Genomic DNA, 18,374 nt, shown 5'->3' with positions numbered 1-18,374 from the left:
ATATGCTACAAAGACGACATATTTGATGTTAAAACTGAAAACAATTTTTTTTTTTTGCAAATAATCATTAATTTAAAATTTGAAGCCAGCAACACGTGACAAAGAAGTTGGGAAAGGTGGCAATAAATACTGACAAAGTTGAGGAATGCTCATCAACCACTTATTTGGAACATCCCACAGGTGTGCAGGCTAATTGGGAACAGGTGGGTGCCATGATTGGGTATCAAAGCAGCTTCCATGAAATGCTAAGTAATACACAAACAAGGATGAGGCAAGGTACACCAAGTTGTAAGCAAATTGTTGAACAGTTTTAGAACAACATTTTTCAACGAGCTATTGCAAGGAATTTAGGGATTTTACCATCTACGGTCCGTAAAAATCATCAAAAGGTTCAGAGAATCTGAAGAAATCACTGCACGTAAGTGATGATATTACAGACCGTTGATCCCTCAGGCGGTACTGCATCAAAAACCGACATCAGTGTATAAAGGATATCACCACATGGGCTCAGGAACACTTCCTAAAACCACTGTCAGTAACTACAGTTGGTCGCTACATCTGTAAGTGCAAGTTAAAACTATGCTATGCAAAGCAAAACCCATTTATCAACAACACCAAGGAACACTGCTGGCTTCACGGGGCCTGAGCTCATGTAAGATGGACTGATGCAAAGTGGAAAAGAGTTCTGTGGTCTGACGAGTCCACATTTCAAATTATATTTGGAAACTGTGGACGTGGTCTCCTCCGGAACAAATAGGAAAATAACCTTCCGGATTGTTATAGGCGCAAAGTTCAAAAGCCAGCATGTGTGATGGTATGGGGGTGTATTAGTGCTCAAGGCAGGGGTAACTTACACATCTGTGAAGGCACCATTAATGCTGAATGGTCCATACAGGTTTTGGAGCAACATATGTTGTCATCCAAGCAACGTTATCATTGACGCCTCTGCTTGTTTCAGCAAGACAATGCCAGGCCACGTGTTACAACAGCGTGGTTTCATAGTAAAAGAGTGCGAGTACTTTCCTGGCCTGCCCTCAGTCCAGTCCTGTCTCCCATCGAAAATGTGTGGCGCATTATGAAGCGTAAAATATGACAGCGGAGACCCCGGACTGTTGAACGACTGAAGCTCTACATAAAACAAGAATGAGAAAGAATTCCACTTTCAAAGCTCCAACAATTAGTTTCCTCAGTTCCCAAATGTTTATTGAGTGTTGTTAAAAGAAAAGGTGATGTAACACAGTGGTGAACATGCCCTTTCCCAACTGCTTTTGCACGTGTTGCAGCCATGAAATTCTAAGTTAATTATTATTTGCCAAAAAAAAATAAAGTTGATGAGTTTGAACATTAAATATCTTGTCTTTGTAGTGCATTCAACTGAATGTGGTTTGAAAATGATTTGTATATCATTGTATTCCGTTTATATTTACATCTAACACAATTTCCCAACTCTTATGGAAACGGGGTTTGTACAACTCCCCTTCTCCTTCCCGACTGCTGCCTTTAACAGAGCGACAGGTGATTAGACAAACACTCTCAGCTGAGTCATCCACGCACCTGTCGCTAATGTCGAAGCCGGTTCTGCCACACCCCGCTTTGCTGCAGGTCCGCAGGCCACGCCCACCACACTTATAGTTGTGTTTGTGTGCTCTAAGTGCTCTGCATCATGCTCAGATATTAGAAGGTGGAGGTGTTAAGATCAGTCATTTAATAATGATTCAATTAAAAAAAGAATATTACTGATGAGTTAGTAGCACTCTGTAACACACTCAAGTGCCCACTAGACCAGGACTTCTTGACCTTTTTAACCTTGGGGCCCAACTGTTCCACTCCAAGGGGGACCTGGCCCCACTCAAATATTAATACTGAATTGGTCAGGCTGATTAGAAAAATGAGTTCTAACCAAATGCACGGCATGAGAAGTGACTCATGAATAACAGATTAAAAATAAATGCACCGTACATTTCGGAATATAAGCAGCTACTTTTTTCCCCTACACTTTGAGCCCTGTGGCTTATAAAACAGTGTGGTTAATTGATGGATTTTTCTTTGCTCACGGCCATAATGCAAACATCCATCCATCTATTTTGTACCGCTTAACCCTTTCCAGGACGCGCGGGGAGCTGGAGCCTATTTTAGCTGCATTCGGGCGGAAGGTGGCATACACCCTGGACAAGTCGCCACCTCATCACAAGGCCAACACAAATAGACAGACAACATTTTCAATCACATACTCAGGCCTATTTAGTGTTGCCAATCAACCTATCCCCAGGAGTATGTTTTTGGAAGTGGGAGGAAGCCGCAGTACCCGGAGGGAACTCACGAAGTCACGGGGAGAACATGCAAATAGATTTCCAGAAAAAACAAGCACACACACTGAAAAGGTGCGTTATTGTTTGTGTTACGGCGCAACTTTTCGGATGAGTTTGCTCACTGCATGTCCTGCCGTGTCCTTTCACCGGAAGTAAAAGTGCCTTTTCATCTTCTAGCCGTCCATAGCATTCCTACTCATATAGATTCTTTATTCATCTCGTCAAGCATCTTCTATAACATTCCCAAGATAACTAAAACAATTCTTACTTTCTAAATCGTCCCATGAGTTGACCTGTACGTGCTATCTTAATGTAATGAATAAAGCGTCGTTAGCATTACCTAATATGCTAACACATTTGTGAGTGTCTATCAAATTACAATGGTATTTTTTTTTTGTATTGTTTCAGTTTCACAAATTTCTCTGTTTAATTCACCAAAACGTCGTTGTGGCGTTATTTGGTTGATTGGAAAGCTAGCTTTTGCAGCTCGTGGGTCCATGACGATGACCTCTATTTTGTTTGATCAGCCGTTTTACTGCCATTTGGAAATAATTGAGGTATGTAGAGAAATATTTACAAAATATTTCTGCGTAACTAACTCATTAATATATATCTGCCACTTGTAGTTGGGCGCGGCCTATATATGGAACTACATGTTTTTTTTGTTTTTTTTTCTAAAATTTATTGGGTGCGGCCAATACAGCAGTGCACTGTATGGTTCGGAAAATATGGTATAAAGAATTATGTTAAGCTAAAATAAAAATAACTAAATTAATAATGAATATGTTTCTTGACTAAACTGCCAAGAGTGTATATTAAATTATAGTGGTATTTTTTTTGTATTGTTTCAGTTTCACAAATTCCTCGGTAAATTCACCAAAACGTTATCGTGGCGTAATTAAGTCTGTTTAGTTGATTGGAAAGCTAGCTTTTGCAGCTCGTGGGTCCATGACGATGACTTCTGTTTTGTTTGTTCAGCCGTTTTACTGCCGTTTGAAAAAAGTTGAGTATTAAGAGAAATATTTACAAAATATTTCTGCGTAACTAACTCATTAATATACATCTGCCACTTGTAGTTCGGCGCGGCCTATATATGGAACTACATGTTTTTTTTTCTAAAATTTAGTGGGTGCGGCCAATGCAGCAGTGCACTGTATGGTCTGGAAAATATGGTATAAAGAATTATGTTAAGCTAAAATAAAAATAACTAAATTAATAATGAATATGTTTCTTAACTAAACTGTCAAGAGTGTATTAATTTACAATGGTATTTTTTTTGTACTGTTTCAGTTTCACAAATTGCTCTGTAAATTCACCAAAACGTCATCGTGGAGTTATTAAGTCTGTTTAGGTGATTGGAAAGCTAGCTTTTGCAGCTCGTGGGTCCATGACGATGACTTCTGTTTTGTTTGATCAGCCGTTTTACTGCCATTTGGAAAAAATTGAGGTAATAAGAAAAATATTTACAAAATATTTCTGCGTAACTAACTCATTAATATACATCTGCCACTTGTAGTTCGGCGATGCCTATATATGAAACTACATGTTTTTTTTTGCTAAAATTTAGCGGGTGCGGCCAATACAGCAGTGCACCGTATGGTCCGGAAAATATGGTATAAAGAATTATGTTAAGCTAAAATAAAAATAACTAGATTAATAATGAATATGTTTCTTGACTTAACTGTCAAGAGTGTCTATTAAATTACAATGGTATTTTTTTGGGTATTGTTTCAGTTTCACAATTTCCTCGGTAAATTCACCAAAACGTCATCGTGGAGTTATTAAGTCTGTTTAGTTGATTGGAAAGCTAGCTTTTGCAGCTCGTGGGTCCATGACGATGACTTCTGTTTTGTTAGATCAGCCGTTTTACTGCCTTTTGGAAAAAATTGAGGTAATATGAGAAATATTTACAAACTATTTCTGCGTAACTAACATTAATATACATCTGCCACTTTTAGTTTGTGCGGCCTATATATGGAACTACATGTTTTTTGGGGTTTTTTTGCCAAAATTTAGTGGGTGCGGCCAATGCAGCAGTGCACTCTATGGCCCGGAAAATATGGTATAATGAATTATGTTAAGCTAAAATAAAAATACCTAAATCAATAATGAATATGTTTCTTGACCAAACAGTCAATACAGTTGGATGTTGTGGAACTTAACATCCAACCCATCTCACCCCATCCACGATTCTGTAAAGGCCCTGAGTAGTTCCTTCAGCAACCGATTGTTAGATCCACAGTGCAGGGAGAAACACTAGCACAGGCCTTCCCTACCTACAGCTTTGAGATTTTACAACACTTATGTGATAACTGTAAACTGCTTTTTTTGTTATTGTGAAAAACTTAAGCTAAGCGTGCATTATGGGTGTTAAGACTTTTCTTCTATTATGTATCTCTACATAGTGCAAATGTTTAATGCACAATATGTATTAGTTATTACAATTGTTTTGTTTGTTACTACATTTTACTTTTGCATGTAAATCCTGCAGTGGAATAAATACAAATCTATCCAGTCTCATCCTAAAAAAAAAAAAACGGACATTCTTTACGTAAATATTGTCAAAATATTGAGGGAAGCCTTGTCTTGTTTGTTTTCTGTCTGGTGAGTTGCATATTTTATTTTGAATAACAACTCCTCTTGTTCCAGATCACTGGTCCTTCCTTTTGTGTCACCTTTCTGACGTCATCCCTGACCCTTGATTGTTTCCACCTGTTTCCCATCACCATCATGTCCTATTTAAGCTCATGCCTCCTCTTGTCCTGTGCCAGATCGTCTCGTGTTTACGTGTCTTTCTAGCGTCCATGCCCATGTCCATGTCGATATCCTTGTCTTGGTTATTTCCTGTTTTTTGGATCGAAAAATCAATTGCTGTCATTTTGAGTTTACTTTTTCCTCCTTCGAGTGCCCTTTGTTATCCTAGCCTTCGTCCAACCTAATTGGTGAGTTTTTGTGTTTTTTTCTAAATTCCTTTTCTTCCTCATAGATTGAGTGATTTTTTATTTATCCGTATATATATATATATATATATATATATATATATATATATATATATATATATATATATATATATATATATATATATATATATGTTAGCCTTTTTGTATTTTCCTCCTGTTGGAGTGCTTTATGTTATTTTTATAGTAGATACGACTTTATTGTAATTTTATTCTTTTGTTAGTTGTTTCTTCCAATTTTTCGGAGTGATTTTTGGTTAACATTTTTCCGGAATTATTTCTGCAGAATTTTTGTTAATTATTTAATGCAAAATATTTTTTGCTCTGGAGGGTAAAAGTCATTTCACAATAAAAGCTTTCTTTGAACTTCCTCTCTGCATCTGGGTCCGCTCCTTATTCCAAGTCGTGACAAGGATAACCGCAGTGGAATGGTGGAGAGGTCGTCATTATAAATCCTTTCCACTTGTTCATGTCGAGAACGCCAACATCACTGAAAACCCAGGCCATGTTTTCCCTTGCAAGTTGCAACCCAGCTTGTATAGTTCTTGCATGAGTGATCATTTGAAACATACAAAGTGGACAGTTACAGAAGAAACGAACAAGAAGGTCATCAAAGAGGGACATGTCCTCTGCACTTTTTCCAAAAGGCAGTTTTGGACGGGTGCACCCAATACTGTCCAAAATATGCTACATTGAGAGGAGACGACTCAAGTGCTTTCCTTTTTTTCATTTTACACACTAATGTCAGTTTTTGATGCAGTACCGCCTGAGGGATCAAAGGTCCGTAATATCATCGCTTACGTGCAGTGATTTCTCCAGATTCTCCGAACCTTTTAATGATTTTACGGACCATAGATGGTAAAATCCCTAAATTCCTTGCAATAGCTCATTGAGAAATGTTGTTCTAAAACTGTTCGACAATTTGCTTACAAATTGGTGACACTCACCCCATCCTTGTTTGTGAATTACTTAGCATTTCATGGAAGCTGCTTTTATATCCAATCATGGCACCCACCTCTTCCCAATTAGCCTGCACACCTGTGGGATGTTCCAAATAAGTATTTGATTAGCATTCCTCAACTTTATCGGTATTTATTGCCACCTTTCCCAACTTCTTTGTCACGTGTTGCTGGCATCAAATTCTAAAGTTAATGATTATTTGCAAAAAAAAAAAGATTATATGTTGTCTCTGTAGCATACTCAACTGAATATGAGTTAAATGATTTGCAAATCATTGTATTCCGTTTATATTTACATATAACACAATTTCCCAACTCATAAGGAAACGTGGTTTGTATTTTTAGGTTTGCAGGAATCCACTCCATTTACTAACTGTGATTAACTATATTAGATTCTACTGTGTTTTATTGTTTCCATTTAACAATTGCTAGCCATAATTTTTTTCAGTGTGGAGTGACTTTACAGCACATCTTGTTTTTCTATCAGAAAAAGGTAAGGGCATGTCTATCACTATTTTGAAAAAGGCAGTGTTGTATTGATGTGAAAAGCCTGAATCCTTTCAACTGTATGCAAAAGATCTTAGAAACCCGCGGTCAAGTAGCTTAATAATAATAAAAAGAAAATATTCAACGTAGTCAAAGGTTACTGTTACCTAATTGTGCAAGAAGCTGTTAATGAAAGCACTAATTTTAAAACTGAGTCAGAATGCAACGTAGAGGTCATACATGGCCGCGGTTAGCATCTGCACTACCTTCATTGATAAAAATCAATAAGGCTTCCTTTTGCAGATTAACAACCCGACTATCTCGATGCGAGAGGTTTCATTTAGCCTCTTTGCTCAGGGTACAGGAGAGCTTTTGGGAGAATTAACCTGTGAAGAGTTTAATAGCTTCAAGTTATGTTGCAGTAATTGCACTCTATTTTTTTTCTGACGGGCGACCTAATTTGTAGTTTTAGCATGGAACAAAGCAGACAGGAACGTGAAAAAACTGAATATTGTTAATAAAGTGGTTCTAACGCAGCTGTCAGTCTGTTCAGGATGCCGGTTGCCTTTTACAATGAGCAGGGTATGCAGTCTAAAAAGCGGATTTCTTTAAAAAAAAAATAAAAAAAATCCTGTGTCTCCAACTGCGTCTTATTACTCTTTAGGCGTTTGTCAATGTCAAAGGGAGGAGGGAGCCTTCCAAGCATCCTGGATACACTGATTGGAACCTTTTCCAAAAAGATTTATATCAAATGTCAAGACGTTCCAAAGGCATCACAGTCAGTGGTAAATGACCAAATGGGCTGCCAAAAGAAGACTTTTTCTCCCCAGCAAGATGCCATTCATTGATCAGCTAATCATCTCGGGAGTCTTGCTGACAAAAGCACCGGGCCGGGAGACAAAGTGTGCTCACATAACAGGGGTGTCATCCTCCCCGCCTCCCCAACCCGAAAACAAACAAGGAGGAGAAAACTTAAAGGAGAATGTCACTCAGTGTAGAGCACTGAACATGCTGGATCGAGTCTTAATTTGAAAAAAAGACAATCACTGTGGAAAATATTCTTCAACTACCCTTTTTCGGTAACAGCAAGAGATTCTATCCGAGCAGAAGCATTTAAGTCCTATTTTAAAACTAATTTGTACACACTAGTCTTTAAATAGACCCCCCTTTTAGACCAGTTGATCTGCCGTCTCTTTTGTGCTCTTCCCCCCCTCTCCTGCGTGGATGAAGCGCGAGCTGTCCAAAGTCGGGACCCGGGTTGGACCACTCATCTGTGCATCAGTTGGGGACGTCTCTGCGGTGCTGACTCCACTCAAAATGACCCCCCCTGGTGCCCGCACCTTGCATATAAAGCTGAATTTATGTCTATTGTATGCTGTGCTCTACAAAGTGTTTATAATTTTAAGTATTGTGCTTATTGTAAACTAGCTATTTGATGATTACATAAATGTTTGATGAAGTTTTAATTTTAAAATCTCAAATTTGGGGCTGTGGAAATGCCGATGTAAATTTGCTGATGCTCCGAAGCCACGCTGTTGTAACACGTGGCTTGGCATTGTCTTGCTGAAATAAGCAGGGGCATCCATAAAAACCTTGCATGGATGGCAACATATGTTGCTCCAAAACCTGTGTGTACCTTTTAGCATTAATGGTGCCTTCACAGATGTGTAAGTTACCCATGCCTTGGGCACTAATACACTTTCATACCATCACAGATGCTGGCTTTTGAACTTTGCACCTATTACAATCCGGATGGTTCTTTTCCTCTTTGTTACGGAGGACACGACGTCCACAGTTTCAATTTTGAAATGTGGACTCGTCAGACCAGAGAACACTTTTCCACTTTGCATCAGTCCATCATAGATGAGTTTGGACCCAGCAAAGCAGTCCGGCATTTCTGGGTGTTGTTGATAAATGGCTTTCGCTTTACATAGTAAAGTTTTAACTTGCATTTACAGATGTAGCGACGGACTGTAGTTACTGACATTGGTTTTCTGAAGTGTTCCTGAGCCCATATGGTGATATCCTTTTCACACTGATGTCGCTTTTCGATGCAGTACCGCCTGAGCAATCCAAGGTCCGTGATTTAATCACTTACGTGCAGTGATTTCTCCAGATTCTCTGAACCTTTTGATAATATTACAGACCGTTGATGGTGAAATAGCTGGTTGAGAAATGTTGTTCTTAAACTGTTTGACAATTTGCTCACGCATTTGTAGACAAAGTGGTGACCCTCGCCCCATCCTTGTTTGTGAACGACTGAGCATTTCATGGAAGCTGTGTTTATACGCTGTGGACGGGACTCTCGCGGCTGTGTTGGATCCACTATGGACTGAACTTTTCACAGTATCATGTTAGACACGCTCGACATCCATAGCTTCCGGTCCCCTAGAGGGGGGGGGGTTGCGCACATATGTGGTCCTCTCCAAGGTTCTCATAGTCCTCATTGTCACCGACGTCCCATTGGGTGTGAGTTTTCCTTGCCCTTATGTGGGCCTACCGAGGATGTAGTAGTGGTTTGTGTTGTGGTTTGTGCAGCCCTTTGAGACACTAGTGATTTAGGGCTATATAAATGAACATTGATTGATTGATTGATATACCCAATCATGGCACCCACCTGTTCCCAATTAGCCTGTTCACCAGTGGGATGTTCCAAATAAGTGTTTGATGAGCATTCCTCAACTTTCTCAGTCTTTTTGCCACTTGGGCCAGCTTTTTTGAAACATGTTGCAGCCATTAAAACCCAAATGAGCTAGTATTTGCAAAAAAATTAATATTTCTAGTTCGAACATAAAGTATATTGTCTTTGCAGTCTATTCAGTTGAATAAATGTTGAAAATGACTTGCAAATCATAGTGTTTTGTTTTTATTTACGATTTACACAATGTGCCAACTTCACTGGTTTTGGGGTTTGTAGTTCAGGAGTTTGTAAAACGCCACAGCTGTTACTGCCCATGTTTTTTTTTTTTTTACTTTACAGACCCCGTTAAATGTTATTTGCTCTTGTAAACCACACACAGGGCGACTATAGGAGACTCAGACAGATTAAACTAAGATGGAGGAATTACATTTTGTTGTATCAGGAGTTTAATCGCATTCCAATTGAGGAACTTTGTCCTTCTGGTCCATTCAGCTGCTGCCTTGCTTTTGTGTCACCAAGAATGTGTTTCTTGTTAGCTGATGAGCTCCACTTTAATTAGTTGCCGGGCTTTGTATCCGTCATCCTGCATGCGTTTCTCTTCCCGCTGAAATGTAACCCGTGCACTTTTGCCTCGTTCAAATACAAAGTGACATTCTTGTCACGCAGCTACTGCACTTGAGTCCACCTGTCTTTCCACATTGCAGCACCAGCATCCACGCAGGTCCAAGCCGGACCCCCCTCGACTCGCCCCTGGTGGCGGTTGTCACCCATGATGGGTGAGGCGGCGCTGACGCCGGCTGCTGTTCTCATGATGACCTTGATGATGACAGCGTAAGCGACGATGCCCCCTAACACATTTGGACGCGTCACCGCGGCTTGTCTCTCTACATTCCCGTCTCACACTTTGTTGCGTTGCCGGTGCTGATCAATATTGCATCTTCGTTAAATCCGTATCAGCAGTTTGACTATCCTGGAGGGAAGGATGAAGGCTAATCGTGGTGTCCTTTTTGCATAGTTTGACCTCCATTTGAAATACAAAACAAAAAGGTGGGAAAGGTTCAAGTCCGTTCATTGTTGCATAACGCGGCCTTTACAAAACTGTGATTTATCGCTTTACAAACAAACTTGACCTGACCTGAACTATCCTCCATCATGGTCTTTTTTCAAGTGCCAACATAGTTTAAGCATGAAATATGTCTGCTCCCTTTGTTGCAGCCTTTTATCATTGCACAACGGTCCATCCATGACACGGGCATTTAAGGTCAAGCGATGCGCCACATTTGAGGTAATAGTCACACACAAACCTCTTGTGCAGCTGTGTCCAAAGTGCAGCCCGGGGGCCATTTGCGGCACGCAGATCATTCTTTAACGGCCACGCGGCACATTTTAAAAAAACAATTGAAAAAAATAAAAAACATAAAGAGCGGTATAAAAGCGCAAACAAGTGAAATGTAACAAGAAAATGTTGCTGTCACAACTTGGCTTGGACGTGGATTGTTTCTTCGACGCAGATGAGGATCAGCACGAGCGAGGCGTGGACGTGAGTACATGATATTTTTTTTAATAAACAAACAAACTACAAAAAGGCAAACCAAGAACGCGCCCAATGGCGGATAATAAACTAGACCACGGGTGCCCATTACGTCGATCGCGAGCTACCAGTCGACCGCGGGGGGTGTGTCAGTCGATCTCCAGCCAGGCTTTTAAAAAAAATAGACCTAAAAATTAGTGATCATCAATCTTCACCAAGACGTCACTTAAATGACATTCACAGTACCGGAGGGTCTTGTGAGATGAGGCTGGCTGCTGCAAGATCATTATTATGAAAATATGACCGAGAGGAAGGCGAGAAACACTTTTTATTTCAACAGAATCTCACGCCGTACCTTCCGTCAAAACTCTAAAGGCCGACTGCACATTTCCTATCTTCACAATAAAAGCCCTGCTTCATGATGCCTGCGCTAACTAAATACAGAGTCTCGGAAAACTGGCGTGCACAAGCGATCCCTCAGAAAGCTTGCACATCACTTGTGCACGCCAGCTTTCCGAGACTCTTATTTTGTTAGCGCAGGCAGCATGAAGCAGGGCTTTTATTGTGAAGATAGGAAATGTGCAGTCGGCCTTTAGAGTTTTGACGGAAGGGACGGCGCGAAAGTCTGTTGAAATAAAAAGTGTTTCTCGCCTTCCTCTCTGTCATTTTTTCATAGTAATGAACTGGCAGCAGCCAGCGTCATTTCACAAGACCCTCGGGTGCCGTGAATGTCAATCAAGCAAGCTACGGAATTTGCCGCCAATGTTTTTCTTGTAAAGTGTATGGAAGCTGGATGAATTGGATGCCAAAAACCAACCACTTTCATGCGGTATTGTACAGAAAGGACAACTTTTTTTCTCCTCCATTTGAAAATGTGGGCGTTATCATCATTACTGTCTGATTCCAATCAATGCAAGTCATCAGAATCAGGTAATACACCAACTTATATTCTTGTCTTTGTGAAAGAAAGACATCTATATGTGTTAAACATGCTTGTATTATCATTAAACACATTTAACTTGTTTACAAAAATGTCTCTTTCATACATAAATAAATATAAATGATATATATAAATGAGGTAGATCCCCTCGAGTTGGTCAATTGAAAAGTAGCTCGCCTGCAGAAAAAGTGTGGGCACCCCTGAACTAGACTAATCAAAACAAAACTAGCACAAAGGCAAGACTAAATACATGAAACAAAAGAGTGCACTGTGGCATAAATACAAAACTTACATGGATAAAAACAAGGGACATTGATAGCGAGGTGTTCGAGGGCATGAAGGTAGCGCAGCATGGGTAGGGTGCGTGCGTGTGTGAAGATCCCAGAATGAAGACAAGAAAAAGAGTGACTTAAGTAGCTATGATAATTAGTGAAAACAGGTGTGAGGCTGAGGACAGGGACGTGACATGACAGGTGAAAACTAATGAGTTGGCATGGAGACGAAAACAAACCAGGAAGTGCCAAGACAGAACTTAAATGTCCAAAAAACTAAACATAACCTGACCAAAACCAAAACATAAACTTACAGGCGTGACAGTTGCAATGCTTTCATAACACAAAGCTGCCATGCAGGCTGTTTCTTTCTTTAAAAAATAATAATGAACCAAAATCAATGTCATTTTGAATTATTGACCTATTCAAAGCTTCGATTCTGTCACATTAAATATTCCACTTTGAGATATTTTTTGGGGAAAATGTTTCATATTTTGTGTTTTGCCATATAAAAAACTGAGCTGTTTTTTTTAAAAGAAGGGCCTAAATAAAAAAAAAAAACGTAAACAACAATAAAACTTAAAATTGTCGGATATATCTGAAGTGTATCTGAGATTATTGTGCTAAAAGTAAACAGTAAAAAAAAATTGTAATTTATTTTTTAACACTTTAATGAGTAGGACACTTTTGAAACCCCAATTATTTTAGTGTGATTTGTTTTAAGTGTCATAGCTAAAAAAGTAATAATAAATCAAAATCCAAAATTAAGGCTCCAATTATTAAGTAAACTCAAATATTCCACCTAAAATAGTTATTGGGTGAAAATATTGCATATTTTGTGTTTTTTCCATTTTTTTCCCCTAATGTTGATCTAGAGATTTAAAACTTGCATAATGATAAAAATAATAATACTGAATAATGACACATTTTTAATATATATATATTTTTTTACCAAAACCCTTAGGGGTCCCCCGGATCATAACTGAGTGGAGCCCTAAAGGTATATTTTATATATATATATATATATATATATATATATATATATATATATATATTGCATTGGTTTATAAAATAAAAACTATGAAAAGGGGCCCCGCTTGCTCTGATTTTTTAGTGTGTGGCCCTCAGTGTAAAAAGTTTGGACACCCCTGCTCTTGAGTATTGAATTGGTGTCCTTTTATATTGACTACCACAAAGATGCTGCAATTTTTTTTAATCGAATTGACAAAAATAGTAGAGCTTTCATGATAATATTATCAAAATGCAGGTCGAAAAATGATATTTTGTAATGGGGTGGACATTTGACTACATTTCATAAAATAATTACGAAGAAAAGTAAAAAAACACATCAAATTATATAATTTTTCTCCTAGTTGATAATCAACAGCACCTCAACTGGCCACAGCTAAGTAATGCACTCCAAAAGGTATGGATTTTTAATGCTGACATTATATTTATTATGCATTACCCAGCAGAAAATATATATCAAAATGTAATAAGATTGTACACAATTTTATAAAATGTGTGTGAATTACGAAAAACCCTAAACAACTAAAGTACAAAATAATTACTCAACGATAAGAGGCTACTTTTTTTCTCAAATAAATTCTGCCTCTTCACAACAGACATTGTTAAATTGCAAAACGGGACAAGATGGACCAATCAAAATTGTTCACACTGAATTAAATGCACTCACACAATCTTTCAGCTGGTCTTCGCAAACCCACCCCTCCCTCTGTTGCAAGTTGGTGTGATATATGTATGTTTAATGTGTGCCATGCTATGTGAGGTTTTTTTCCTTGGACTTAGTCTAGACCTCTCTTGTGGGTCTAGCCTTAGACTGATATTTTTTTACTCCCCCCCCTCCTAATGTCACCCTTTTCTCATCTTTTTAAGGAGCCCTGCAACCGGCTGATCCGTGGGCGGTCTCGTCTTGTCCCCCCCTCCCTCTAACGTATGTCTGCTCTTAGCGGGACTGTGCCGAAAATGTACTTTCAGTTCTGATGTGTCTTGTGCATGTTGGAATGGACAAATAAAGGATTTCTTCTTCTTTTCTTCTTCTTTCAGCCAGCCATTTAGCATGTTATGGACTCACCCTCATCGTGGAGAAGACACGACAAAATGCACGCAAGAGAGCCCCAGAGCCAAAGGCGTCCGACCCGGCCCTCGAAAAAGGAAACAGCCGCCGCACGGAACGTAAACCCATCACCACTAACGATCCCAAACAAGCCAAAATCGCCGCACACTGAAGAAGATCACTTAAGCGATTTCAGCGCACAGAGGGTGGACAAAGACGAAGACCGTGCTCAATGAACTCTCCAGGTAGACTACTGCAAGTCGCAGTACAGAAACCGTCCTTTGTTGATTTTGTGAAAGAGCACAAGCACCTGCTTGTGTAAAATTGTTACTTATTGACTTGTGCGGCCAATATACTGTATGTGCACAATTAAATCAGTCCAAAAATTAGGTGGGTGCGGATTTTGATTGGGTTCACTTAATTGCCCAGGTCACAGCTAAGTAATGCACTCTAAGGCCACAACCTAGGATTTTTAATGCTACAAGGCCAGGGTGTAGCCCGACTTCCGCCTGAATGCAGTTGGGATAGGCTCCAGCACCTCCGCGACCCCAAGTAGGACAGGCGGTACAAAATGGAGGGCTGGATGAGTACTATGTTTCACCCGGGTATACTTTTCATTTCAACTACTTACAAAAGGAGTGTGTCATGTTAAAAAAAAAAAACGTTGTAAGCAAACAATATATTTAAAGCTAATCTATTCGGTGTGGGTACTAAAGTACTAAAGTAAACTAAAAAACGTTTTCTCAAATCAAAATTCAGAAATTTTTAATTTAATTATTATTTTTTTTTAATACCTGTGAAGTAATTTCACCGTATGCCATGCTAAAAAAACTACTATTTTGTATAATAGTACCACTTCAAATAGTGTCTCATGTTACTTTCTAGCCTATTTTCCACACATCTTTATATTGGGGATGTGATGCTGGCAAAATAAAATACATTAGTTTCACCTTGTAAATGAAATTTCTGGAATAAACAAATCTTTGCAAAATATTGTGATTTAAAAAAAAAAAAAAACCCTTAATTAAATTTCAAGCATACACACACCAGGGAGGGTAGCACAGTCTTGTGTTTATATTTTTAATATGTCCAATAGTTTATTTATATATATATATGTATATATATTTATTTATTTTATTTTGTTATTTTAAGGTGCTGGGGATATGCCACCACCTTATGGAATGTTTACAATAAAAACACAAAAAAATTAAAAATAATAGTCAATATTTCTGAATAATTCTCACCAAAAGAGTAATATTGATGTACATTTACATTATTCTGATCCACATCATATCTAATAACTGTTATTCTAGATTGTGTTTTTTTGGGGGGGTTTAAACTAAAACTTAAAAAAAGCTCCTTTCAAAGAGCCATAAATCCTATCTCTACTTTAAATTTCATACACAATACTAGGTGGCAGCGTCTCATCTATCACACAATTAAGATTAAGAATGTGTGTGTCTAAAAATATACTTCAGTATTTTTTTTTCTCTGCAACAATCCAATATAATGAGTCACAGCCTGAGCAGAAATCTGACAGGTGCAGCCAAGAGTTACACTGTTCTTTGAATCGGGATGATGGAATGAGGACTTTCTCCTTTGGCACTCGAATTCTGGCACCGGGTTTAGTTTTACTGTCACTGTGTTTTGCAAATTTAGCAAGGATTAGGCAATAAACTTGTAGAACAAAAAGGTCTGCCGTTTTTTTTTTATCTGCACTGCAGTGCAGGTCTTGTTATCATGAGGCCTGTGGTGAGATTATGTACACACGCCACGGTTTAGGAATTAATCAGGGACAACCAGAGAGAAATAAAACAGCAACGTTGCTCGTCTTTACCTGTGGCGTTTGGTGGACATCTGTTAAAGGCCAGCTCTCCCGAAGGTGTACGTCGCCACACCACTGACACGGCGTAGTCCTCGGGACAAATCTCATAAGGTGCTGGAATACAAAGTCATAAAACCGTGTTTATATCGATAGAAAAACACATTCCAGTATTTCCTGCATGATGCAAGCATTTCCTGCCATTGCACAGAAAAAAACAAGACGTCCAAGTTGAGCAGTGCCAATCTATCAATGTGGACAAAATGTTGCTCTGCACTCATTCTAGCACACTCTTGCCGTAATTTACACACATGTGACATTTTGTAACTGTCAGTGAGGCAATGTGTCAATGTTGGCTATTCAACAATGTTATTAGCAACTCAAGCAATCTATAATAGCTCGCTAATCGGCAGTGTTCTGAGGAGCAGTGTGAGCGCCAGAAAAGTATTAGCACACAAAAAAAAGTCATATCGCTTCATTAATATCCACGTCACAGCATGTAAACAGAGCTTTGTTGGATGTTTGTTTCCAGAGGGTTTCATAGGTGGAATAAATGAATCCTATCACTTGCATAGTTAGCCGCCTCGTACTAGCAGTTTTTCAATAATTAGAATGCACAAAAAAGGGAAAAACGTGTTCTTGTCTCGGATAACAAAGGGATTGCGGATGTTGGGCAAAATTCCCAACAAAGTGAAGTTTAATTTCAAAATAAATATTCTAAAGCAGGGGTGTTCAAACTTTTTGACAGGGGGGGGCGCATTTGTACTTTCTGCAAAGTAACACACACACACATGTATATATATATATATATATATATATATATATATATATATATATATATATATATATATTATATATTATATATATATATATATATATATATATATATATATATATATATATATGCATACACATATATATATATATATATATATATATACACATATGTATATATATATACACACACACATTATACATTAAGTCAGGAAGAAACACAGAGCTATTTCATCCCTTCCAGCCTGTCTCGCAGGTTTCCCTGCTCTTCAAGGGATTTTAAATCAAATAAAAATAAAAATCCCCTGAAGAGCAGGGAAACCTGCAAAACAGGCTGGTAGGGATGAAATAGCTTCTGTGTTTTTTCCTGACCTAATGTATATTCTACTTTACCCGGTATTGAGCACTGAATGAATGGATAAACCACAGAGAAACCTCGATTATATATATATATATATATATATATATATATATATATTTGATATTTGGCAAGATGGCGGCGCCCGGACGGGCTGCGACACTGCGGTGCTCTTGCTAAAGATGGAACATTTGGCGGAAATGCCGGACAGTTCTGCAGACTTCATGGCTGGCTCGCATCGTGGTCACTCCGTGATCACGTACGACCGCCAGACACTTCTGGATATGGACACATCGGGCCGTTTTGGACTGATAGACGCGGGCGTGCTAAACATGCTAACTAGCATGGGGATACATCGGCGGCTACATCCAGCGGCCTGTGAAGCAGGGGAGTCTAGTAGCAGCGGGGGCCGTCTACGGAGCAGACGCCAGCGGTGTGATCGGAAACGCGGATGTCGAGCGGGGCTAAAAACAAAGCAGAAGGCTAATCCCCACAGAACACCACTTCCCTCCACCCTGAAGACGGATTTAAATAAGGGATGCGAGACTACTGGTCTGGGTAAGGAGTCAGTTAAATTAGAACAAGTTTTTTCTGCTTTGAGTGTTTCAGAGTTGGACATGTGTTGTACTGAGGTGGCTAACTATGATGCGTGCAGTTTATCAAAGCAACAAACAAACAATCGGAAAATCCCCGTTACTGAGGAGGCTAACCATGATGCGTGCAGTTTATCAAAGCAACAATCAAACAATCGGAACATTCCCGTCGTATCAATTCCTAGATATGGTCGTAATTATACTGAATGCACTGGGCATAATAAACACAACATTATTAATATTGCTACTACGGATAATTTGATCAAAAATTCCCTAAAACAGCCCACTACATATAATATAGGTTTTTTAAACATAAGATCATTGTCTCCCAAAACGTTGTTAGTTAATGATATCATCACAGACAACAATCTTAACGTCATCGGTCTCAGTGAAACCTGGCTTAAACCAAACGACTTTTTTGCGCTAAATGAGGCATGTCCTCCTAACTTTACACATGCGCATATTGCCCGTCCGCTCAAAAGGGGTGGGGGGGTCGCACTAATATACAACGAAAACTTTAACCTTAGTCCTAACATAAATAATAAATATAAATCGTTTGAGGTGCTTACTATGAGGTCTGTCACACCGCTGCCTCTACACCTGGCTGTTATCTACCGCCCCCCAGGGCCCTGTTCGGACTTTATCAATGAATTCT

The 18,374-nt window shown here is 39.0% G+C and overlaps 1 protein-coding gene across 9 annotated transcripts in view; it reads right to left on the bottom strand.

Annotated features, from left to right (window-relative positions):
- The window catches only part of adgrb3 (adhesion G protein-coupled receptor B3), a 418,594-nt gene that overhangs the window by 163,172 nt on the left and 237,048 nt on the right, over positions 1-18,374 (bottom strand). For all 9 annotated transcript variants that reach the window (XM_061910386.1, XM_061910388.1, XM_061910390.1 and 6 more), the window contains one exon: positions 16,010-16,111. In XM_061910386.1, the coding sequence (XP_061766370.1) occupies positions 16,010-16,111 (102 nt within the window). The remainder of the gene's footprint in view (positions 1-16,009; positions 16,112-18,374) is intronic.

The sequence above is a fragment of the Nerophis ophidion genome, linkage group LG09 (genome assembly GCF_033978795.1).
Source record: "Nerophis ophidion isolate RoL-2023_Sa linkage group LG09, RoL_Noph_v1.0, whole genome shotgun sequence".
NCBI lineage: Eukaryota > Metazoa > Chordata > Actinopteri > Syngnathiformes > Syngnathidae > Nerophis > Nerophis ophidion.
Note: the sequence above shows the minus strand (reverse complement) of the source record. Positions and strands in the feature narration are given on the sequence as shown.